The 24,929-nt window shown below is 41.4% G+C and overlaps 1 protein-coding gene across 7 annotated transcripts in view; it reads left to right on the top strand.

Moving 5' to 3' along the window:
- Positions 1-24,929, top strand: part of ZDHHC8 (zinc finger DHHC-type palmitoyltransferase 8) — a 122,818-nt gene that overhangs the window by 85,684 nt on the left and 12,205 nt on the right. For 6 of the 7 annotated variants that reach the window (XR_008469113.1, XM_054219370.1, XM_054219372.1 and 3 more), the window contains 9 exons: positions 3,778-3,899; positions 8,124-8,281; positions 11,462-11,634; positions 12,293-12,395; positions 15,722-15,813; positions 17,470-17,602; positions 18,486-18,603; positions 19,326-19,435; positions 22,399-23,435. Coding sequence is in view for 6 of the 7 variants with exons in the window: in XM_054219370.1 (XP_054075345.1) it covers positions 3,778-3,899; positions 8,124-8,281; positions 11,462-11,634; positions 12,293-12,395; positions 15,722-15,813; positions 17,470-17,602; positions 18,486-18,603; positions 19,326-19,435; positions 22,399-23,435 (2,046 nt within the window). In the remaining variant the exon portion in view is untranslated. Of the gene's footprint in view, positions 1-3,777; positions 3,900-8,123; positions 8,282-11,461; positions 11,635-12,292; positions 12,396-15,721; positions 15,814-17,115; positions 17,158-17,469; positions 17,603-18,485; positions 18,604-19,325; positions 19,436-22,398; positions 23,436-24,929 lie in introns of all 7 variants that reach the window. The other variant, XM_054219375.1, reaches the window with a different exon arrangement.

Genomic DNA, 24,929 nt, shown 5'->3' with positions numbered 1-24,929 from the left:
GCAATATTATCCTTCGGGTCTCCTGGTTTAAGTGAGGGATCCAAAGTAATTTGGAATAGAGCACTCATCGTACACTTGTTTTCACATCTGCTTTGAATGTAAATGTTGATTGTGCATTGAGTCATGGGGAAGAAAGAGTCTTCTGAGCTGTAGTGGGCCAGGTCAAACATATCTAGCTGCTTATGCAAAAAGCAAATCATAGCACATCCAGTGCTGTGTTCCATCATTTAACTTTTTGGTAGTCCAAGGATATTGCCGGTGACCTCTGCAATGACTGTGACTCTGCAGGTGCTCTTGCAAACTGAAAGGGTGCAGCTTTCTTTGACAATAATTAAACTGTAATAGAAAAGCTCTGGGTTAGGACTTGGTGGTTTTGCTCCTAGGTGTCAGTGCACATCAGAAATTTTGGGGTTTAGTTTTTTTCTTAGAAGAATCTGGTGTTGGTGCTCCATTAGGGGATTATACACTGCTCTTGGCTCTACTTACTTTATATGACCCTATAAAATTTGTGGTAACCTTCATGCTATATAATTCCCCTATGAGATGAGTTGAAGACACAAAGACTGTAGCCTCTTGAAATTTTGGGTTCATCAGCCAAAGAAAGCTTTGAGTCCATGTGGTGTTTATCTAGATACAGAACAACTTCTGTTAGAAAAAGCAAATGAAAATTTCAGCTAGATTTATCCCATAGATTGGCATTACTGCTGCTGGAAGGTGATCTCCGGGAGAGCGGATGTGTACAAAGTAAGAAGAAACGCACTACAGGTCCTGCTCAAACACTTCTGCAGCTTCCTTCTCTAGGCAGAGAGTGCAGAAGGTCAGAAGCCAGACTTTTGCATGATGGATTAGGGATAAAACAGCCTACCAGACTTGGATTAGAATTTTTTGTTACTTTGTCTAAAATTATGTGTGCATTAGGGGAGAGGGACAGGGAGGACGCATCATTTTTTGGGAATCCTAGTAGCAATTTTATTTTCTTTTTCAGACCTTTTTACAGTTATGAGCCAGGACTTGATCTCCACATCTGTTTTTATCAGTCAGTCTAGTTTACAAATGAGGCCCCTTTTGTCCCATCTAATTTTATGTAATCTGTGATGCTGCATAAAGATTCTGGGAAGAAAAAACAGAAGGACTGTGAACAGACCTTCTGGCTAATATGTACAATGACTCACTCTATCCTTTATTTCAACTTCCGTGAAGTATTTTCAGATACACTATTTACCCATTAAATGAGCTGTTTAGTTTAGCTTATGGCTAAAGCTTTCCCTAGTATTTTGATGCATTTGTTGGGAACATGCAAAGTACCTCACAAATGGGAACGTTAACAAATGCTTACATTAATCATCTGAGACAATCTCTCTTATTAAAATCTTATTCTGAGTAGCTAGTTATCTGTAAGAAAGAGTTTCCTGTCCCTTGATTTGCCAACTTGCTTGACTTTATTGCCAAGGAAATCTCTCCTCCATGCTTGACAAGCAATGGGTAACTTAATAATCTTTCTCTGTGTAGGCAGTTACTTCATGGGAAGAAATGAAGTCAGTCATGACCATTGCTGAATCTAATTTTACTATAATTTAGAGGGAAGAACCCTTCCCTGGGTAGAATTCATTCTGTAACTGCTTATTTCAGGATTTCTTTTGCTTTCCTCCAAAGTATCTGGCAGAAACTCGTGTTAGTTACAGGCCTGCAGCTTGTTTGGCAAGCGAGAAACTTCTGCCTTGCCTTGATTTTTGGTCATCAGCAGTTCCTTTCAAGAAAGCTGAGTATGGCAGCAAGTCAGTCTGACCTAGCTGCACGTTGAAGTTCCACCTCTTGGGGAATGTAAGGGTCTTAAGGTACATCATGGAGTCAAGCTATCTACAGTTGTGTCTGTCTGAGCTAGTTCATCAGCTTTCTCTTCTACAAGACCTGCTCCTTCACCCAAGCTCCACAACCACCTGGGTTCAGATCCTGAATGCAAAAGAAACATAGAGAAATTCAGCTCCTTCACTGAGCTCTCAGCTCTTTCCTATTCTCTTAATAGGTGTTAATTTCTTGGTCTTTTCCTTGCATAAGACCAGTCCCAGGAGAAACTCCATGCTTCTGCTCCCCCTTCTGTGGGTGTAGCAAAGCATCCTTACTCAAGTAAAAATATTTTTCCCTTCTCCCCTACTCAGCCTGGAGGTTTGGTCCCAGCCAGAGACATACTTGCTCTCAGCTTTACAGTTCATTCACCCTGAGTGGGATTTGTCCATCTTTTGCCCGCTCCAGGCCAGGCTGATTGAAGCACATAAGGCAAGGTCCTTTTAAAAGCAGTTTGCAGCAGTGCCGTGTTAAAAGCCTGGCTGTGAAGAGGATGGGGCTGCAAAACAATCTCTTCCTGCCTGCTCACAAAGAAATGGGAGGAGAAAACATGGTGCCCTTCTAATGCTGGCCACAAGAGCGTGTTTAACAGTGTTTCCTCAAGGTCAATAACACCATTCTCAGCTGTTCAAAACAGCATATCAGTAGCAAAACCACTGTAAATTAGATTTGGGAGAAGGCTGGTTGGTGGTTGTTGTTTTTTTCTTTCTCTCCGCAGGCTTCAGCCTGTCAGACAATCAAATTCAACTGTAGATGTAATTCAGGCAAAATACAATCCAGAATATGTGGGCCAATGTATAATTTATGCTAATGGTGGCAAGATATTGCTGCTGGATGGCTGTCGGCTCAGCCACTTTGGAGGAGTCCCTGGCTGTCAAGGCAGGTGGAAATCTAAGGAGCTACTCAGTCAGGGGTCTTACTTTTTTCAAAGAGATTCTTTGTCCCACATTTTTCCCTATTTATATTTGCAAGATTCATGAGCTTGATCAGATTTTTCCCCTCAGCAATCCTATCACACCAAACCTCTTTATGCAGAACAGAGAAGTAGATCTGGTCTAATGTTTAGAGATAAGATGTAGAGAGGTTGTAAATGGCTGAGTGAATGAACACTGCTTTTTATTGGGTAAAGTTTCCTGTAAGACAGGCTGTTTTCTGCTTTGGTCCTGCCCTGCTCTGCTGGTGGGAAGTGTTCTTTGCACCTAGAACAGTTTTCCTATAACAGGCATTTCTCCACCCTCTTTCCAAAGTCTCCTACTTTTTCTCCTTTACCCTTTATCTTCAGTTCCTCTCAGTTAGATTTGCCAGGTGGGCAGCAAGCCTTTCTAGTGTTTCTGAAAAGTGCTCACATGGCAGATGCCATTCACTTTCTTTTCGATATTGCATTCTTACATTTTGCTGACACCTGCAGAGCCCAAGGGGAGGTTTTGTAGTGTTGGTTTGGAGTGTTATTTGAAGATGAAAACCACTCGGGGAAGCGTAGTGAGAAGTGAATGTGCTTCTCTTTGTACCTGCTACGGATAGCAGTGGTTTAAGAATCCTATTCTGCTTTACACCAGTGAAAATTGAAAGTAAGGCCAACTGCAGCAAGGCTATATAGAAGGTAAACAGGAATGCAACAATGTGATGAAGGTTCTACACAGAAAAGCAAAATGCCAGGTTGCAAATAAGGCAATAGGGTTGCAAAGCCCTATGAGCCACGTGAACAATTGCTTTCTGTGCTATGGAACAAAGCAGCTTTTGAAAGGGTGTCTGCAGTGTACTTCAGCTCACTGAAACTGGCTCTATGGAAATGTCTGTTGTTAAATTGCAAATTCAGCCTTGCTGCATGGCTGGTGGGAGGGGATGAGACTGCTTCTCTATGTGATGATGGTGAATGGGAAGAAACTACCTGTTACAGCCCAAAGAGCCCTTACCTGTAACTTTTCTTGTCCACAGGTGCCCCTGGTTGACAAAAGCCATTTCCCCAGCTATCCCAGTGTACAATGGGCTCATGTTCTTGTTTGTACTGGCAAACTTCAGCATGGCAACTTTCATGGACCCTGGAGTTTTCCCACGAGGTAACAGAGAATGGGATTGTTGGGGGGGAGGGATTGAAAACACAAGCCGAAGGAGGTGTCAGGTATCCAAATACACTGTTTGCTGACTAATCCCCTTTCTTCTGGCAGTCTTTCTTGGAGACTTTATTTATATATTTATTCTATTCAGCTGGCAGTAGAGGTGGGATGGTAGCGGAATGCTGGATATCCTCCATCTCTCTTCCAAGCTAGGAGGTGTCAGTTGTCCTTGCAGTTGCTCAGACTGGCAGTTGAGGGCACAGGGTTGCATAGAATAGTTCTTGAGTAGCTCTCCTGACTGATGTGATTGCAATTGCCATCCCCTGTGTCATGCTGGCACATTGGATTTAAGTCACTGTCTTTGCAATAGGTAGCAGAGCATAGTGGAGGGGAGAGGCTAAACTTTCTGAAATAGCTTCATCAAAGCAGACCTTCCAAAAAGCCTTAAAACAAATGCAAAAGCCTTGAACATTAAAGAAGATAATGATTAAGGCTTGCCTTAGAGTGTCTAAAAATGTATACATTTAGAAAGATATGCCTGCTTAAATTAGTACTGATTCACAGCTGATTAAATAGGATAAAGATCGCTCAGCTTTGGTAATTGGAACCACAGTGCAGCTATCTCTCTTAACACAACCTAATTATCACCTCATTTTATCCCTCTTCCAATAATTATTCACATGCAGTTTGCAGCAGAGACTGCTCTAGGCAGTCTTGCTAAACCAGCGGATCTGTGCTCTCTGCAGGCTGTGCTTTCTCACCTCTATTCACTGAATTCAATATCTGTTTTGAATTGCTACCTGACAAGAACTTGGCACTTGTCCTGCTGGCTTCCTTGAATAGCAAATGCCAGGTTTCTCCAGGTAGCAGGATCTAATGATGAGTGTCTGTCTGCCATTCCTTTCAGCTGAAGTTTTTGAACCCCTGATTAACCGTTGCAGCACTCCAGTTAAGGAAATAATTATGTGTAAAGGCAAACTAAGGCAAAGGCAAGATTCCGTCATTTGTGCGAGATTAACTGATGCACTGTTTAGGTGCTTAAAGGTACAAATAGGTGCTAGTGAGATTTTTCAAAACAGCTTAAGCACTTGGAGCTTTTAACGAGTTCCCTGGGCTTTGTAGTTGCTCTATCTCAACAGACATAGCAGTGGTTAAACATGCGTTGGGTGTGAGGTTATCGAAAGCATCCATGCTCCTTGCCTTCGATAGGAGGAGAGCTGGAATAAAGTTGTTCAGTTTTGAAAATCTCAGTCTGGGAATCTAGTATCTTTGTGAAATGTAGTTCCCTCAGACCAAAGCCTGCAGTTGGGCACTCACCACACCCTATGAGTGATCAGTACTGAGTATATCGTAAATTCATACCTTCCTTTGCCTCCTCTAACTTCCTTTTGCAAACAAGTTCTTTATTTCGGACTTTGCATTTCAAGGAGTAACACACAGGGAGATGAAATAGAAGCTTTGAAAGCTTCTCATCACCTACCCTCCCTTCCTGTCTCCCTTAATACAAGGGAGTTGGGAGCAAAGCAGGAAGAGGAGGAGTTTCCTTCTGTCTCTTTTTCTTCATTTGTGGCCTTGGCCTTATATCTCTATTCTCTGTATGTGCTTGGTCTGGAGGAGGCAGGGAGCAAGGGGAGTGGGGAAAGGATGAGAAAAGGGATGGAAACCATCCTGGAAGAAAGTCGTGGAGTAGGAGCTCACATGTGTGAAGGAAGCAAAATGATAAGGAAAAGAAAAGATGGAAAAGACTATAAATACCGGTGCTGGGAGGAAAGAGGAGCAGATGTTATTTCAGATGACAAGTGTGCATGTGAAAAAAAGCTATCACCACCCCACGCCGCCTGCAGAGCTGCCAGCGCAAGGAGTTCAAAAATTGTAGGAGTGATTTAAAATGAACGTACGACAGACCTGTTTGCTTTCTGTTATTGAAATTAGGTTTAGTCTTCTTGGTTTTCAAGCTTCTTAGCACATTTCTGGTACAAATTTACTTCCAAACCAAAACAACAAATAAACAATACAAAAGCTGAGATTCTAATGAAATCACATGATTCCTTTAAGGAAGCCACCGAAAATCATATGATATGTTATAAAACCACAAGACTTGGCTGCCCTGTGTCAGTGATTAGAGTATGAGAATCTGTGTAGTAAGATACATTCCTCTGCCAATGTATTCTTCTGCTCAGATCACTGAAAGCTGGAAATAAACACATTTCTAGCTATATCGTATAAGCTTACAAGTTTGCTGGCAGATAGAACTTGGGCTATGAGGTGAAGTAAACCCAGCTCACTTCTGTATTGTTGAAGAGGGCCTGAATCAAACTCCCAGATCCGTTATTCGTTTTTAATCGTTTTTTAGTTTTTTGGCTCTCTGAATGTTTTTGGTATGAATCAGGATTGGCTCTGTGCGAGTCAGTTGTCAGTAATACACCAAAATGAATGAGAAGGAAAGGAAATATTAAGTCACCGAAATTGGGGCTACCCCAACAAATCTGATTTACAGTCTGGGTTGAGACTGGCAATGTTCATTGCTGGCTAATTATAGATACCAACTACAAACTGGCTTCCAGTATTTTTGATATGAATCTATTTTATACAAAGTCATCAAGTGTGTGTCAATTCTGCAAGACTAATGTGTTTATATGTATGTAGGTATAGACAATATACAGACTTTTTGTCTGCATAGTCTTTTTTAATAAGACCTTAAGTGGTGTGACTGTTCTAGTGTCTTGTTTTCATATGCCCACAAGTATTATACAGCATGGGCTAGGTTATAATAGTATCGAAGAACCTACAGATCGTATTTATAGAAGTGCCTAAGGGATTTAGAGTCTAGCTTTCACTAAGAGTCCCACTGACTATGAAGGAAACTTACAGAGAGTGGTGCCAGTACAGCACTCTACTTCCACACACAAACGTTAATCCAGAGAATAGTCTTGCGAGGTAAATACTGTAGCTGAGCCAGGTTCCAAACTCATCTAAGTGAAGGGAGTAAATGGAAATTGGATCCTGATAACACATCTAGAGAAGATTTAATATAGACTGAATGACAGTGATTGATGTCCCACTGGGACAATATTATCGAATTCCACCTAATTTGGAGCCAGTCAGCCAATGCCAGCTGCACTATAATGTTTAACCAGGTGTTAAATAGATGTGAACTTCTTAGACTTTTCTCTGTCAAAAGGAAACAAAGTTCACAGGAATCTAGAATAAAAGATGAACTTTCATGAACGTCATTCTCATTTTTTTTCCGTTTCTTCCCAATATATTTGTCTATTATAGACTGGATTTTATTTTGTGCATTTATTTTTAAATGGCCTCTTTTCTTAAACAGGGCAGCGCTTAGCTGAGATGATAAACCATGTGCCCTCCGCGTTGTCCCTAATAAGATGACTGCGATATTGTCATCCTCATCTTACTAATGGCAAAGAGAGGCTAACTGACTAGCTCAAGGCCACAGAGTGAGAAAATTAGAATACAGGACTTCCTGACTCTCAGTCCTGTGCTCAGATCAGTAGACCATGCTGCCTTTGAGAGAGGTGAGATCTTCCCAGTTATGTACTGTTACTAAAGCAAGAGCATTCTGGGTATGCTTTGAAGAGGTGAGCACGGGATATGCTGTAAAGAAGTAAGCACCGATGTAAGGACTTTTCACGGGCACACGCTGTGGCATCAGGCTCCCTGGATCAACAGGTCTTTGGGTTGATTGTGGGCTGACACTAGAGTGCTGAACAAATCATTGTCACTTAGGGTCATCTGGGTTGATTTTGGGGGTTTGAGCTAGCACAACCTTCTAGTATTTGTCAATGCTATTTCTTTCACTTTGTGTGCTGGTAGGCTAGCATTGAATTAATCCCAAATGCACGAGCAGAACTTCTCACAGCAAGGGCTTGGGTGATTTCCATCCCTTCTTTGACTCTAGTCTGCAGCTCATCTTATTCATTTGGGTTGTAAAAGCTGGCTAAGACTCAAACACCTCTCTTTGTCCAGAGGCTGGGGAGTGAGGCTGCACAGCACTCCTATGTGAGGTGCTAAAATGAGCCCTGATCACTGAAGTGTTCTGCTGCCCGGACAACCCGTTCTGACAGTCCGTCACTTCCACCACTGTCTTATTTCTCTGACAAGCCCCAGAGCATGTGCAGTGCCCCTGTATCCAAGCCACTGTCTGGATTAACTCTTTTATCTTTACCCTCTGTTATTTCCACTAACTTTTAGTTTTGCATTGAGCAGCAGATGAAGATGAAGATAAAGACGATGACTTCCGAGCTCCACTCTACAAGAATGTGGAGATTAAAGGAATCCAAGTACGGATGAAATGGTGTGCCACCTGCCACTTCTACCGTCCTCCACGCTGCTCTCACTGCAGCGTCTGTGACAACTGTGTTGAGGTAACAGTTTTGTTGATAACGTGATATGTTGGCTTTGCCTCAGTGATGAGATTGCACATACTACTGGAAACATGTGGTTGGGTGGTTCCCCCAATATTTCAGTTCTTAGAATTGAATTGCTGTAGCCTTGTTGATGGACTGCTACTAATTAGTACCATTTGAAACATAGCCCTCGGTTAATGATGTATGCTACCTATGCGATAATGTTTGATGTCATCTTTCTTGCCAGTGATAATTAGAATAAAAATTTATAATGCTGGCTATGCCTTCCTTGAACTAGCTAAGGGATCCTCAGTGTAAAAAAGGGGCGAATGGAAGCGTTGATGCAGAGGCAGAGTTCATGAGAGCAGGAAATTCAGGGTGAACCTTTGTAACTTGTCATGTGTGAGCTTAGGGCTCATCATTTAATTTGTAACAAACTGGTGCCTACATTAGTGGACAAGCAGAGAAACTAGAACGATGCGTGAGCTTTAGGAAAACCAAACTCGGTATTCAGCAAGTGGTTCTCTAGTCAATGGAAGGACCCCATGTTTGTTTCAACACCCCAGCTCAGTGCTTGAACTTGTTCATGTTTCTAATGTTGGTCGCTCTGAATTATGGGACTTCCATGTTTCTTGATAGCCCCGAGGTCTTGGTGAGGCACACAGGACTTTTAAAAAATAACCCCCAAATAGTAAGTTGTGCTTTTGGGCTATAAACAACTCCCAAACTTGGAAGTACAGAGTGTTGTATCCACAGCAGTATATTGCCAGAGGGAATTTTTTTTATTGCTGAGCTAAAAATTCCACTTCTTAAGGATCATTTCTCCTGCAAGGTCTATTTTTTTCCAGTAGAAAGATTAAATCTTTAATACGTCTAGAATATATTCAGCTGTGCCATTAAAATGAAAGGAATTAGTAATCAGAAAGGGAAAAAAATACCAGAGTCAGCTGGAATGCTGTATACACCATCTTTGTCCTAATCCTCTTTGCCATAAGCAAGGGAATAGTCCCAAAGAAAGCAGCACAGTTACGTGTGAGAGAAAGGCTGCCTGGGTTTATCTTGTGTCAGTCATTTTCTCCTTCAGGGCAATATATATCTAAGTTATAATTATCTGGAAGCAGTGCTGTGCCTAGTTACTATCAATAAATAGGACAAGGCTATCGTGTTGTGGAAGGCCTTAGAAGGATGCAGGATTTGAGAAGATGGAGAGCAAGGAGCTGCCAAGGTCCCTGAGTAGAGGGGAATAGCCACAGCTATTCATAAGTTGTGTCACACAATTTATTTAGACTGCTGTGAATTGTTGAATAGAGCTGGATTTTTTGTAGAAAACCTGAGTCATATATTCCTAGTTTTAAAACATAAATGTTTTCACTAATTCTAGATCCTGAGGATTGTTTAGATGATGGTAAACTCTCAGTTGTCCCATGGAATTTCTTTCTTCTGCCCTCCCCAGTGGCTCAGCATGAAAATTCATTTTCAACAAATGAAGTTTTCTCATAAAAAGATTGCTCAAAACTCACTGGTATAAACACTTGCAATTTCATGCTGCCATAAGGCCTCCATGGGAGTCAGTTCTGCAGCAGAAATGATAATGGGAGAGAATCCAAAAGTAACCTAAATAAAACAGCAGAATGCAAGGTGACTCTGTCTAGCTCTCTAGAAGTTTTATTGGTAGATCAGTTGAATGTTCTCTACTATTCTGGTGGGCAAGTAAGAAGCTCTGCTTGTCTAATTAAATTATGACTGCTGTGGAGGAATATAGGCAAAAAGCATTAATGACTTCTGAATCAATAAATCATGGTCTTAAACAGCATGCTGTATTGATTCTTGTGATGCTTTTTTCCCACTCACCTGTCTAATCTAGAAGAGCTTGGAGACAGCGGTAGGAGTGACTCTGCTGGCTTTGCTGTGTGGAATCCATTCAGGGTTGTAATTCACACCTTTTCACTTTCAGTCTAGAACGTGCAATAAAAATTCTTTTCCCAAATATAAAACTTTTGAGCTAATTTGATAAAAATGAACAAACAACACAAGCCAACACCACTTGCAGAAATAACATCAGTTAAAACCTAAAGCCTGCTGTGACCAGAGGGACCCAAAAATGAATCTGTGACAAAAGTAGGCAGATTTTTGTTTTCTTTCCTGAAGTGTTTGCCGTGGATACTTAAATAGTTTCATAACGGATAGATATTTTGGGCTGCATACAACCAGATTTGCACAATAGACACATACTATGTCAGCACTTCAGACATAGCCTGAAATTATCTTTATTGAATTGCCCCTGACATTTTCTAATGTGCTTTGAGAAAGCTCTGATCCATTTTCTTATATTTTGTAAATTTTTGATAAATACATTGCACAAAACTTAAAAATACAAAAACCCCTTTGTCACCATTGAGGAATGTTTAAGAACAGGATTACCACAAAACAGAGAATAAACAGTTCATTTGTTGATGTTGTGAGTGTGTAATATCTGCTCTGAGGAATGCAGAAATCAGAAGGATTTATTTCTTGTACCTCATCTTGTCTTCACGTCAAGAATAATCCCATTGAAGACAGTGGATTCACATGCTTATAAAACTGTGTAAAGACACTTGAAAGGTGTCTGTGGCTTGCCCTCGTTGTTCAATCTCCTGTTAAAATGGATCTGACTTTATGAAGGACTTTGAACTTTAACCGAGACAAATAGTTAGGTTTGGGTTCATAACTATTCATAAACTTGTGCAGAACTTTGCCTGTGTCTTATCCAGATGTTGCCTTTCTTTGGGAACCTGCTTGGTAAAAAAGTATCTTTCGTGATGTCCATTGTTCAAAGTGGATTTATTCATCTGCGTATAAATACAGAAATGTGGGACAGAGAATTCAGCAGCAGTATTGCATTTTCAAAACATTCTAGGTTATGAGAACTTCATTGTAATTGACTCATGCTAAGGATGATAAAAAATGAGTGCTTCTGCCTGTCTTTCATTTTTTATATCCTTCTTTGAACCCTGTAAACACTCAAGTACCTTCTCTATCCATAGATAAAGGAACCACTTGGTCCTAAGAAGAGCCTTTAAAACAGAGTGTAGCATGCTGTAAAGCTGCAGAACTGGCCTGATGTGATGTTACATGATGATGGTTCAGATTTCTCTCTAAGACAATGTATTTCCTTTCACCGTTTGGATATTATTCCTTGCCTCTCCCTTTCTTTACAAGGATTTTGACCATCACTGCCCATGGGTCAACAATTGCATAGGACGGAGGAACTACCGCTATTTTTTTCTCTTCTTGCTGTCCTTAAGTACGCACATGGTTGGAGTATTCACCTTTGGGCTCATCTTTGTATTAAACCATATGGAAAAGCTGGGAGCAGCTCATACCACCATTACGTATCCTTCAGGAAAATGTGAAAGAATGAATCTGAAGATTTGTCTTCCTGGAACCGGTGGAGACCTACTCCTCTCCTGACTCCCCCATTGCTCTTCCCCTGTAAATGCTTAGTGCAGGTTTTCTTCTGTACCCATCTGACCTGTCTAGCTATCGATTACCCCAAAACTACAGCTGACCTTTTGTCTATCTCAATCTTTGCCATGACAACCCAGCAGAAGGATATGCTGCCTCTCCAAATTTTACTTCCAAAGGGTGTAACTCTAAACTGCTGGGTACTATTGACTGTAAAACTCTCTTACTGTATTTTAAAGCAGAGTTTGCCCTGGAAGCAGTCCCCCTGCAGGTTAGGGTAATACACGAACTCCTGGCTCTGAGGGGCGCTGCCCCTAGTGATAGATTAGTGCAGAACGGTCTTTACAAGATGGTTAGAGCCAGAATCAGAGAGTTCACATTATTTTTTAACCATCTCAAGGATAAGGACCCAGGCTAGGAGCAGATGGACTTAACTTTGAGATAAAATTTAGTTAGCCTAATTAAAGGTGAGGGACACCCTCCCTATCTCCAAGATATATTTTTTTTCTCTGCTTTTCCTCTTCCTCTCCTTCATAGCCTCTTTTTCCCTTCACTCATCCCAGTTTCTTTAACTCCTGGTTACAGAATGGCTGTCATGTGTGTGGCTGGGTTATTCTTTATTCCAGTCATTGGTCTCACTGGCTTCCATATCATTCTAGTGGCCCGAGGGCGCACAACGAATGAACAGGTAAGAGGCAATCCTTTCTCTGTGTTTGTGGCTAAGACGTTGAGTTGGGAAGCAAAGTCAGCTTGGGTAAATCAAAAAATGATCCAAATCTTAGCAGTAACAGTCTTACTGGAGCTTTTGTGAAGATCTAGGAAGATTGCCTAGTTTTTATTTTCAGATATTTTTCTTGAATGCATACAAGCAAGGATTTCCCCCTTCTAACCACAAAGGATCATCCCAGGCTTATTTACCATTTAAAATCCACTCATGGCCTTGAAATAGGTTTTATGTGGTGAGTACAGTCAACCCCAGAAGTTCAAACTTTGTAAGTCAGACTGAACAAACCATGAGATTGAATGAAAGAAAGAAAGGAAAAGATTGTCATGCTTTTGCCCTGTCTCCTGATATTTTGAACTCCCCCAGCTAACCCACGCTGCATGTAATAAGGTCTGAACTAGCTCTTTGTCTCACAGTCTTTGTCTCTCTCTTGTTCTCATGCGTATCTGTACCTGCACACAGAGAGCCTATTGGACCTAACTTGTTTTGCTTCTCCAAACCAAGTGCCAAAATGATATCTTGTGCCAAAAAGCCTGTAAAACTTTAGTTCCCCTGCAGTTACTCAAATGTGCCACAGCCACTCAAAATCCACAGCCACTATGTGCGCATTCCAGACCTATATATGTGTGCATATCAATAGCATAGGTGATAGAGTTCTAGTCATGGGATCTATAGCATACCCCTGCCATTCGTAAGGGGTAGCTCAGTTAGAAAGCTTGATGCTGGGTCACGCAGCGTGCCAGTCGGCTGCACACAGCATTTTCAGCTTTATTCCCAAGGCTAATTAATTGTGGGCATTCCAGTGCTTTCACAGCCCCAGCTCCAAAGCACCCCTCACACACCTGGGTTTTTCCACATCATGCTATGGGCGCTCTCTAGCTCCTGCGGAGCAGCGTGCTCTTCTGGCTGCCCGGCAGGCTGATGGCTTCATGCTTATGTAGCTTGTACGGCTGCTGTGCAGACTGTGAGAGTTGAAAACATGTGTCTGAAGCCAGGCCTTCATAAACTGGGATGAGATTGTCTCCTATCCCTCAAGAGACAATAAAACTTTTATCCAGAATAGTGTGGGAGGTTTACATAAGCAAAGTATGTGAAGTCATCCTGAATTGTTGCTTAACATGGCCTTTGAACAAAGCAGACTTACCATAGCTGCAGATCTTTAAATGCTTTTCTCTGTCCTGCTTGGAATCAGCTGCACTTCATTTTAAAATTAATTTTGGCCAAGTATAGGATTTGATAGTGCTAACAATAGTAGCATGAAACCCAGGGCATTTCAGTCTCATAGCCCAAATCAGTGTCTGCCTTAGGCTTGTCTTTGTGCAGTGATGAAAACTGTCCGTGAAAATTTTAGGTTGAGGAGGAAGGAAAAATTTAAGTAAATAAAAAAAGTAAAATTTAACTTATTGTGTTTGTGGCTACACTAACATTTAGGAAGGTTGAGAATTTTGCACTTAACTTGATTGAAATAACTATTGTAAAAATGCATCTTAGCTTGGTTTGATTTCCTCAGCTACCAAACCACTTGAGATTAATTTATCTTCCCATGCTGTTTTCTGAAAATTAAATATAATATGGTCTTAATTTCTGTTTAGTCATATGTACTGCCTATCTGTAACTGGAGGATGGATGTGCCCAGCCTTCAGATCCCTTTCAAAGGAAGCATATCTAACTAATTAGAGCACCAGACCAGGAGTGATGGATATGAGATCCGCTCCTGGCTTTGCCACTGTTCTAAAACATTCACTTTTCTCCTGCAGTCTCAGTATTGATTCTCTTTTCTCACAGTTAGTTATCTGCTGTCAGCTTTCCGATTACAATATGCTCAACTATTCTTGTCCTCTTTTCCCATTTTATAGGCTAGTGATAAGACATTTTTAGTGTTTTACTGTAAATTTTTGGTATTTGTTCATTCCCGAGTTCATAGGTTTTGAGCATTTGTAGTAGGCAGACTGTGATTTAGGAGTGCATAGTGCCTGAGTTTAGATGTTTGTGAACTTTCTGAATGCTTCTGAAAGTCTTTTATGGAATCAAAATAACCCATAACCCAACATCTGCCCGTATCCTGGTGTTTTTAGTTTCTGAATAGAGTAAATAAATATCCTTCCTTCAGAGACTGCTTTCTATCGGTGGATTTCAAAGTACTTTAGAAACCAAATTGATATAATTAGTAATTGATATAATTAGTAATTGGTATAATTAGTAATATAATCTGTGAGTTAGAGAAATTTTATTTTCATATTGTGTTTGAGAAAATGGGCACAGAGATATGAAGTTCTTTGCCAGCATCTGGCACAAGTCAGCTGAAGCCCAGAATTGAATGCAGATGTGCCAAATGTCCAGGCCCATGTTTTAGTCATCAGGTTACTCTTCCAGCATTCAGAACTTCCAACGTTTCTTTCTTGGCCTTTTAAAGAGTTTTATGTTATATCAAAGAGGAGGCCAGCATAATATATTGCAAAATCATTTAATCGTTGTTATTTTATGTGTAAGTAATTAAAGTATTTCTGGTACTCTATAAACTTGCTGCTAGATCAGAACTATGAGTTGATTAAAATGCATTACTTGCAAACAGCAACAGCAATGCTTTTAATGGCAACCACTATTAATCTCTCTGCCTTTATTGGTATTTATCCCCATATGGTTACTTTCAAGTATCTGCCTGTAGAGCACAAAGCCTTTATAATGCTTATGAAGCTTTGAATGGATCCCACCAGTCTAATGAGGCTTGTCTTTTATTAAACTAGCTCATTTCCAAGCAAACATCGTAATCACTAGGGAATTCCTGGCACCCTCCCGCGTAAGGCAGTGGTTCGTACTGATTGTCACTAGGGATGGGATGCTGATAGAGAGGAAACATTGCTCTCATCCAACATTATGAATGTTGAATTGACATTCCTGTTTGTTTGGAGGGAACTTGCCAAGGCAGAGGAGTGGAAGTGACAGGGGAATGAAAGGGACCAAAACAGGATGTCTGGCTGGCAGCAGGCACAAATCTAATGCAGGAGCAGCATGGAGCGGTGAACATGGCCACTTTGGAGCTCTGTCCCACTGAGCTCACTGCCCTTTTGGGAAGGGATCTGTAGTTGGTGTGCCTCCTAGCTAGAAGTAGCTGATGGAGGTGGCGGAGCTGATAGAGCAGGAGAGGGGAAGTGCAGCATTCAAAGCAAAACAATCTGTTTGGGAAGGACAGTAGGGTCAGAGCAAGGCATACTTGCTCTTGGCTTTCTGAGGGTTGGATGATGACTTTTATATAACCAGAGGTTTGAGCACTGTCCCGAATATGTTTCCAGGTGACAGGTAAATTCCGTGGGGGAGTGAATCCTTTTACCCGAGGATGCTGCGGAAATGTGGAACATGTGCTCTGCAGCCCCTTGGCTCCCAGGTAAGAGAAGTGCCCTCAAGTGGGAATGAGGGAGGTAGAGTAGTTGTTGGGACAGAGAGAGAAAATGTGCTTGGTTGGGCTCAATAGTGAAAGACCATTGATGAAATAACAGGGAAGTAAACCAAAACACTCCTCAAGGCAGAGCTCTGTGATAGCTGTTCCACTGTTGCACGGCTGTAACCTGTCCAAGCAGTTGCTTTCTTCGTGTAATTTGTAAACCTCATCCCAGAAATGTTTATGTGGAATGAGCATGTCAAATTATATCAAGAGCTGATACCCTTGTCTTCACCAACTTGTTTATCCAGTGGATTTCAGTAACAAGGTAAGTTTCCGTATGTTATTGCATTCCCAACACAACGTTTTGCACTGTACTGTCAATGTCCAGGTATTCTAGTTGTCAAAGGAAGGAATCCAAAATCAGCATTTCTCCTTAAGACTTAAATGTAATTTAAGGCTGCTGTGGTTTTCAATCTCACTGGCACTTTCATTATCATAAAACAGATTTTCAATGAGGTCTACATCATGGAACTTGGGATTTTATTTATGGCTTTCTATTTTTGGTAAAATGGATTTATCGTTTCACATCTTGAAATCACGATTTTAATGCAATAGATCAGATGGAGTATAAATATCCTAGGTGCTGAGCTGTCCAGCCTGCAAACATGTTAATAATCGTGCTCCGAGATGACTTATTTGAGCCTTTTCAGGGTGTTGAGCAATTCCAGACCCTGACACTATTATCTGCTTTTTTTTTTTCCTCTTTGCTATGCAACAAATAAGTCCTAAAAGACTGTTTCTGGAATAGCTGCTTCTCAAACTTACCAAAATGTGAAAATCAGGTCAAGATACTTAAGAGAGACAGATTTTAGAAGTTGGGAGACACTCCTGTAAGGAGAGGGGTATGAGTACTATCATTATGGCTATTCTCAGACTTCCAGCAAGCATAACGTTTGTGTTTTGTGAAGACCTGTCCGAATTATCCTCTATATTGAAAGTCACTGAGCCATCACTCCTAATGTCCTATTCACTAGATAAAACAGAGAAAGCTTTTGTGTGTGTTGATATTTACGCATTGTACAGCCACTGCCCAATTGCACTTACAGAATTCTAGTCCACTGGAAAGAAATTAGGTATCTAAAGTCAGCCATTTCCCTTTAGATTTCTTGCTTCCTATGGACCTGTCTGTTTCTTTTGAACACTGTAAACATGCTACAGAAACAAGTCATGGTGTGGTAAGCTAGAACTGACAGCACATCATCTTCTCCTCATTAACTCCCCATGTGCTGGGTCTTATTCCCCCAGTCACCGTCTTCTACCACAGGGAAGCTGTTTCATGTTAACTAGGTAAGATCTAGTAAATCGCTTCTGTTGGTGGTAGGCCTCTCTCTCTTCATGTGAACTGCGCTCTTGTCCATCAGTGCTTCAAAAATTGCTTGGGTTTTTTTAATGCATCCTCTCCTTTTGCTCACTGAAAAAAACCCATTGATCTTTTTATTGCTTTTTAATTATTACATCCATTGAAATAAGTGTAGTTAACCTACCTACATTCTGACACATTCTTAAATCATAGCCTGGAAGCAGGAAGATTTTCTTGTCTCTATGCCTTGTTCTTAGTTTATTGTTTATTTTAATGATGACTGTTGAACAATTAATCAGGTACATAGTTGAACCCAAGAAAAAGCAAGCTGTGAGTGTGAAGCCTCCTTTCCTCAGACCTGATTTAACCGAGCGACAGATCACAGTGAAGATCAGTGACAATGGGATCCAAGCCAACCTCAACCGCAGCAAGGTAAGGCAGCCTTCAAGCGCTACTTTTGAAGAGCATTGAGCATTATCAAGTCTGGAAATGAGTTTGTCTCTTTGAGATAATGCACTTTTTGGGGAAAATGGTAGAGGTTGAGTCCTTGTCATATACTTTGTCCTCTGAAAGTAAGCCAGGTTCAGTAACAGCAGCAGCTCTTGATCCAGTAACAGCCCTTTTTGCAGCTCTATAGTAGAATGTCTCTGGGCATCTTTTGGAAGAGGTGGTTCTTCTTTGTGATAGTTACTTTCTCTCTCAAGAGTCACCACCTCTTAGTGTTCAAACTAATTTTAGCCAACCTAACACTGTGCGGGAACCCTTGTACCACCATGTCAGCTGTTCTTCAGAGAAGGTTTTGAGCTGCCATACTGCAGGAAGGCTTGTGGTCCAGTAAAAGGAATACTGGTTCAGAAGCTGAGTTCTCTTATCTCCTCTTCTTTGTCCTGGCATGAAATAGAGAGAAGGATTTGTTTAGTCATATAAAAAGCAGTGAATACAAAAGAAGCCACCTTGCAAGATTTTTGCGGATAGTTAAACGTTACACAATTTGGATAGTTACTTGCTGAGAACTGCCTGGAAAGGGGCTGAAAATGCTAGAAAACACCATTGTCTTCTACCACTTATTAACTGGTGTGCTGATAATATTATTTAGCATGCCAAGTAGACTAGGACAGTGCATTTAAAATTATACTGGCTTGTTACGACAATGCTGATTTTACACATGACAGTCCTTGTCTGCAGTGGATGATGCTAAATCATGTTTGGCATTATAAGTATAGGTAGTTCTTCTTCTGTGGTACATCCAGCACTCTGACATGTGCTGTTATTTAACCAAGTTGTGGGTAATGATTGATTCTTTGGTCACTTTCAGTCTAAAATTAGCCTGGAAGGTCTGGAGGATACAAGCATAGATGTGCAACCACCTCTCCCACCCAAAGGAGATCCAAGCAAGTACTCGGAGCTAAAAGGGCAGCTGGGGACCAGTGAAGGTATAGTTGCATGATCAGTGTTTTATTTTTATTAATAAGAAAATACTTCAGCCTCTTTAAAAGGCTTCTGGTAGTCTTTCAAAACAGTAATGGGATCTGGGTGAAGTGGTTTTTGTCTATTTATAGGAGTTCTGAGCTAGGGGAAAAACAGCAGGAAAGGGGGAGAAAAGTCAGTTTGAAGTGGTTCGTTCAAGCCTAGGTTGGATATTTCATGTCTGTTTTGCAGATTTTTTTAAACCGTTTTAAACCCCTTCTTAAATTTTTGATTAATTTTAAAATGAAAAATGTCATTTTGAACTAAGGAATCAGAAATATTAGTATGAAATGCTTAGGCATTTTGAACTGAATTATTTCATTTATGAAAATGTGAAATGAAAGCTTTGATACTATTAAAAAGACTTTTTTTCAGACAAAGCTGGTAGCTGAATTCAACCCTAATATCTAGTACTTCAAATTATGGCAAAATTACTACTAACCAAAATATGTCACCCCACTTAATATATTATACCTTGTTTCTTCTTCTCTTTAGATTGCTGATCTGGCAGCAGAGTACTGTTATTTCCACAGGGGCCCCATTTATTTTGGTGGAATTCTGCGCAGAAATACTTCTTTCCAGAAGAGATCTGTTTGCAGAGGATCATGGGTAGAAAGAAATTAGGGATGATAGCTTTCTGTCCACACATTTTAATAGAAAGTCCTTTTTTCTTTTTTTTCTTTTACAGAAGGTGGTCTTTCACCCAAACTTATCAGCCCTCCTACACCTGCCATGTACAAGTATCGACCGGCTTTCAGCAACAATCCCAAAGTCCACTACCATGCCACAGCTGAGCAGGTGAGCAAGCCTGGGAGAATCTGCTGTCAGCTAACACTGGGCAACATGGAGCAGAAGATAAATTCACCGCAGGGCTCTAGTAAATGCCAGAGTGTAAAAGTAAATAACAACACTTGGCATTGTTGTGCGATAGTGTATATTTTCACTGCGCTCCTTATGAAAACATGTCTGCTTTCGCAGCTTTCCTCTGTTGAGCTTGACACGTCTGTCCTGCTGACAGGCATGCACTGCTGCTTTACCCGTGTCTCGGCCTGATCCTGAGATGCTGAGAAGTGTCACCTCCCATTGGCTTGTCCTGATATAGGTGCCAACTCACATTCACTTCAGAGGGAGCTGGGCATGCTTAGCGCTTTTCTGGATCAGACCCTTTAGCCAACAGACAACACACTCAGTGATTCCATAGGGTGTCAGCTTGCAAAACAGAAAGAACTTTTAACGCATCCCAAGAGATATTTTAGTTAAAATTAATGGAAGATTCCTCATGTTTGACCTTCCTTAGCAACTTCTCAGTGCATTTGGGTTATATGGAAAAAACTGCTTCCTAACACTTGGCATCATTTTCTCCTATCAAGAAAACTGAGGTCCAAGCAATTAGAGAGACTTGCTCTGGAATTTTGCCTGTTTTCTCTTTTGCTTAGGAGTTTTGAAATAATTTACACTGTTTCCTTTGGAAGCAGAGTGCAAAACTAAGCCCACTGCTAATAGGCTTGTTTTTCTCACTTATTTCTCATGGATTTCTTGTAAATATTCCTTAGCCCCTCAGGACCTGAGAACAGCAGTTTGAAAATCACTGGTCTAACTTGTGTATTTGCAATATGTATCCAAGTCTTCACACGCCAGTGGAGATACCCTTAAAACACACATACCACACACAGTGCAGTTTTCTTACAATTAATTTCACCAGGTCCTCCAATATCGCCCCTGCAATAACAAGAAGGGGGTGATGTGTCTCTACCGTATTTTCCTTTTCAATTATATAATTGACTGCAGCAACACTGGAGTAAGACTGAATGTTTCTTAAATGGTGAAGGAAACTTTTCTAGTATCCTTCTCATTTTGAAAAGGAAAATGGTGATAGGCTATGGAATTCCAGCTACCACCAAGTTTGGGTTTTAGTCTTACTGCAATAATTGTAAATCTTTTTCTCTGGATTTGTCCACTTAATGAAGGAAAGATTGGCTTATGAAAGGGAACAAAAGAACAACAGTGCATTCACTGTATCCAAAAAGTTTAATATCCTATCATCTTCACTTTATTACATGAAAAATGGCTTGACATCAAATTAGAAATAGTTTATTTATAGGCATCGGCTAGCAATTTTGAGCTGTGTAAGCAACAGTATTTTGTGTCATGATGCCAAAAGTCAGAGCACCATGGAAGGCAAGCTTGTCTTATTCATTGAGTACATAGCTATAGATGTGCTATAGATAAAGGATAGGTTCCGATTAGGCCAGGAGACTGGGCAGTGCTATGAAGAGGTAATGGGGTACAGCATCTTCACTCTGAGGGTTTCTGTTTCAATACTAACCTAAAAAGATGTTGTTACTATAGGCTGACTGGTGTGCATACAATCAGCTTTGTGGACTTGTTCAATTTTATAGTAGTCACAACTTTCTAGTAGTCAAGTGGGAATACTATGAAAATTATTTCAGTTGGCGAGCCGATAGGATAGCATGTATTTGTCTGCCAAGCCATATCTAAGTATAAGGTACAGAGGGAAAGAGACTAGCTGGTGTGAGGAATATCATGTTGTCCCTTCTGTATCAGTTCTTCAGCCTGTCAATGTAATTCTGCTTTTGAGCAGAGAAAGCTGTTAGGAAAGAGGGATCGGAGCACAAGGATAAGTAGCACAAATATACTTATAAGCTACGTCATTGCTCTCTCCTGCTCCTTTTACAGGCTGTCACTTGGTCTCCTTTTTCCAGAGAAAGCCAAATTTAGCACCATGCTCTAGAAGATAGTGAACTGGTTTGCATATTTCCCTATCTTCTAGCTCAAAGAAAAAAACTTGAAGAAAAATTCAGAGTAAAATAGATTTTTTCCAGTTAGGCTTTTTTAGATAATTTTTCCTTTAAAAGAAATTAGATAAAGAACTAACTGCACTGACTGCATTTCTGGTTAAATATGCTACTGATAATAATTCTTTGTTTGCAGAGTCAATGTAGCCTATTTATTATGGAACACGGCAAACTCTTCCTTAAAAATAACAGCAAAAATTATTTGCTTAGCACAGAATGGCATTTTAAGTGAACAGAACTGTAAGCAAACTTTCACAGAGTAAAACAAAGTGAAGTCCTATATTTTTCAATGCATGCAAATAAATTATGGCCTACGGTTCTTTCTCTGATGTGGCCTCTCCTACACAGGCAATAAAAAAGAGAAAATTGCTTCATTTTGTTGTCTAAATGGTGGGAAGGAGCCTCTCTGCTTTGATTAAGCTTAGGTGCTTAATTTTGAAGACCTATGCCCAGAAATTCAGAATTACTGAACATTCATAGCTCTGAGAAAAGTGGATAAGAGTGTGCTGGTCCCCAGTGTGTTGAAATGAAGCCTAAAGTATTTCTGACTCAGCATACAAAACCAGGCATCCCTCAACTCAAGAACTATTTGTGGAAAACTTGAAGTGCTTTTTCCAAGGGCAATATTATCAGATTACAATCTGATTTACCTCGACTGAGACCCGAGTCTCAGTTTAGAAGGTCTCTCAATGGCCATTTATTGGCACATCCATTACTGTCAGTATTATTTAGCACTTACTATGAATAACTCTTCCTCGCTTCTAAGGTGCTTATCCATATGCTGAGTAGGAGTTAGGAGACTCTTTGTAATACAGCTGTGTCATAGCTGGGCTAACAGTCTGAGAGAAGACCTCCAGCTCTTTTCTTCCCGTGCACTTACTGTGGAGAGCAAACCTGTACTTACCTATTATTGGCTTCTGTTTCTCATATTCACCTCTGTTTTAGATCACCATGCAGGAGGGACACAGTCAAGGGGCTCTGATAGAAGAGGATGGCAGGAGCCTTGATTACCAGTCTGAACCCAGCTTGGACATCCCCAGCTATCGGAAGAGCTCCCTCCACAAGACCTATCAGTCTTCCCCGCTCCAGATAGATTCCTTTGCCATCAATTCACGATCCCTGAGCCTGAAATCTGCTGGCAGGAGAGGGACAGAGAAAGTGCCCCTTCATCCAATAAAGTCTGAAGGGGCAGCTTCCACCCCTTACAAAAGCATCTTTTCTCCCAATTCCCTGTCAAACAGAAATGGGAGTCTCTCATATGACAGTTTGCTAAACCCCATGTCGCCCTCGGGGAGGAAGTGCATCACCCATTCTGCGGTCAGCTCCGTTGGGTACCACTCCCCATATCTATCAGCCAAAATGTGCCATCTACGGGGGAGCGAGCTGCAGCGCCAACCACCACAGAGCTTCAGCCCAGTGCTGGGCGGTCCAGCTCCACATCAGCGAGACCCCTCCCCAGTCCGCTATGATAACCTTTCCAAAACCATTATGGCATCCATCCAGGAGAGGAAAGAGATGGAGGAGAGGGAGAAGCTCCTCCACTCACACCCTGATTCAGTGTTTGCAGACTCAGGTGTCTATGACACCCCTAGTTCTTACAGCCTTCAGCAAGTCAGCACGCTCTCTGAAGACCCACGCAGCATGGCAATGAGATATGGATCTAGAGACAATCTGATGGCTGCTACCAGTTTTAGCACAAGGAACCCTATACTGCAGTCCTCAGTGTCTTCACTCTCAAGTGCAATGACAAGAGCACCAAGGACTTCCACAACCTCTCTGCAAGCTGATTTAGCCAATAATAATGTCCAGTCCCATCAAGCACTACAGGGCAGGGTGAGCAATGGCTCCTACAAATCCCCAGGCCACCAGGTCCCGTCATCCCCCACAGGGATGCCTAGGTCACCCTCTTATGGAGGCCCGAAGGCTGTCTCGTTTGTAAACACTGTGGAAATTACAGAGGTGCAATCAGTGGGAGCACAAAGGTATGTACTGCTTTAGGTGCTGCTTAGCAAGGTGAATCCGTTTGCAACTGCAAGTGCAGAGCACTTCGCTGGAGGCACAACCCAGATGACACGTTTGCTGTAGGCGAGCGAGGGTGGGAGGTTTGTGGGTACTCTTCAATTCTGCGACAGCCTCATAGCAACCTCATCATGACAAATATGTCGGCACTTTTGCTGTAACTTGGACTGGAAGTGGTCAATTAAATTGTAAAAGTCATAGTGATTTAGTGTCTTAGCTGAATTGCATAATTATTTGCAAGATATGAGGCAGATTATCCCTCCCATTATGCACAAAAGGGTGGAGCCGTTTTAGTTTGCAGCCTGAAGGGTGGCTGGACCCAGCCATTGCTTGGACACAGAGGCAAAGCTGGGGTCACAGCGTGTTCAAGCATATCCTGCACTAAGGGAAACAGAGGCTGAGACCAGTCCTGGAAATTGTGCTTGGCATAGAGAGCTGTGTATTTAGCTGTGTTGAGCGTCCCATAGTACAGAACTGGCGATACAGGCACAGACCACATTGGCATTGCCTTAGGGCCTCACTGCCTCCTTCATTTCTGTGAGAAAATGTAGGGAGTGAGAGGATTTGCTGTGCTGAGAGCCTGAGTAAGTGGCATCTGAACAAGACCTCAGCTGCAGCTTCTGCCTGCACTTACCTTTCTTTCTCTTTCTTCTGGAGACTCTAGGGCTTGGAAAGTCTGAAAAGAGCTACGTGAGCCTGTCGAGGATGCAGTATTTCAGCCAAGTTGGGGCCTGGAGGGCTCATCAGAAACATCTAGGTTTTCTTTGCATCTGGCACTTACTGCACTATGCTGTCCTCTGGTTAAGGTGCCAGGTTTCTCACTCCAGTATTGCCCAACATTTTGGGGAAAGTTATTGAAACGTGGGAGAACCACAGGGAGGTCTCGTGCAGTTTAGTGCCAGCAAGTTTTTCCTCAATGTTTCCAAGTCAACTGTAGTTGTTAAGATGATTTGTCTACTGGTGGAAGACATGACATTCAGGAGGTAGACAGATATTTTTTCCTCTTCATATGTATTAAAGAAATGAGTCTGTTTCAGTGAGAGAAGACATGTGGACCTTCTTTTGCCTTTCCACCCTCTGTTTGAGACGTGGATGTGTCAGCTGCTGCTGTAGAAGAGATGCTAACATGAAAAGCTCTTTGCCTCTTCTTAGTCTCTGGTTCTTGGTTATGCTGTCAGCCTGTTGGTCCCACTGCTTTTATATTGTGCTTGTTTAAAATATAGGGCCTGTAAATTCACTTCAGTTCAGGTCTTTGAAACAATGAAAAACAGTGTCTGGCAAAAGTGGTCTAGCTATCAAAATAGCCACAGATCCCATCAGATGTTAGCGGAGGTTGCAGACACGTGATACCATTGCAGAGGATCTTTTTTACTGAAGTTCCTAAAGTCGAGTACCTAGATTAATAAATAAAGAAATAGCTTAATAATCTTGAAGTTTTTTACCTAGTGAAGTAAAGC

Source organism: Rissa tridactyla, chromosome 13 (assembly GCF_028500815.1).
Source record: "Rissa tridactyla isolate bRisTri1 chromosome 13, bRisTri1.patW.cur.20221130, whole genome shotgun sequence".
In the NCBI taxonomy this organism is placed as follows: Eukaryota; Metazoa; Chordata; class Aves; order Charadriiformes; family Laridae; genus Rissa; species Rissa tridactyla.
This window is presented reverse-complemented; position numbering and strand designations above follow the sequence as displayed.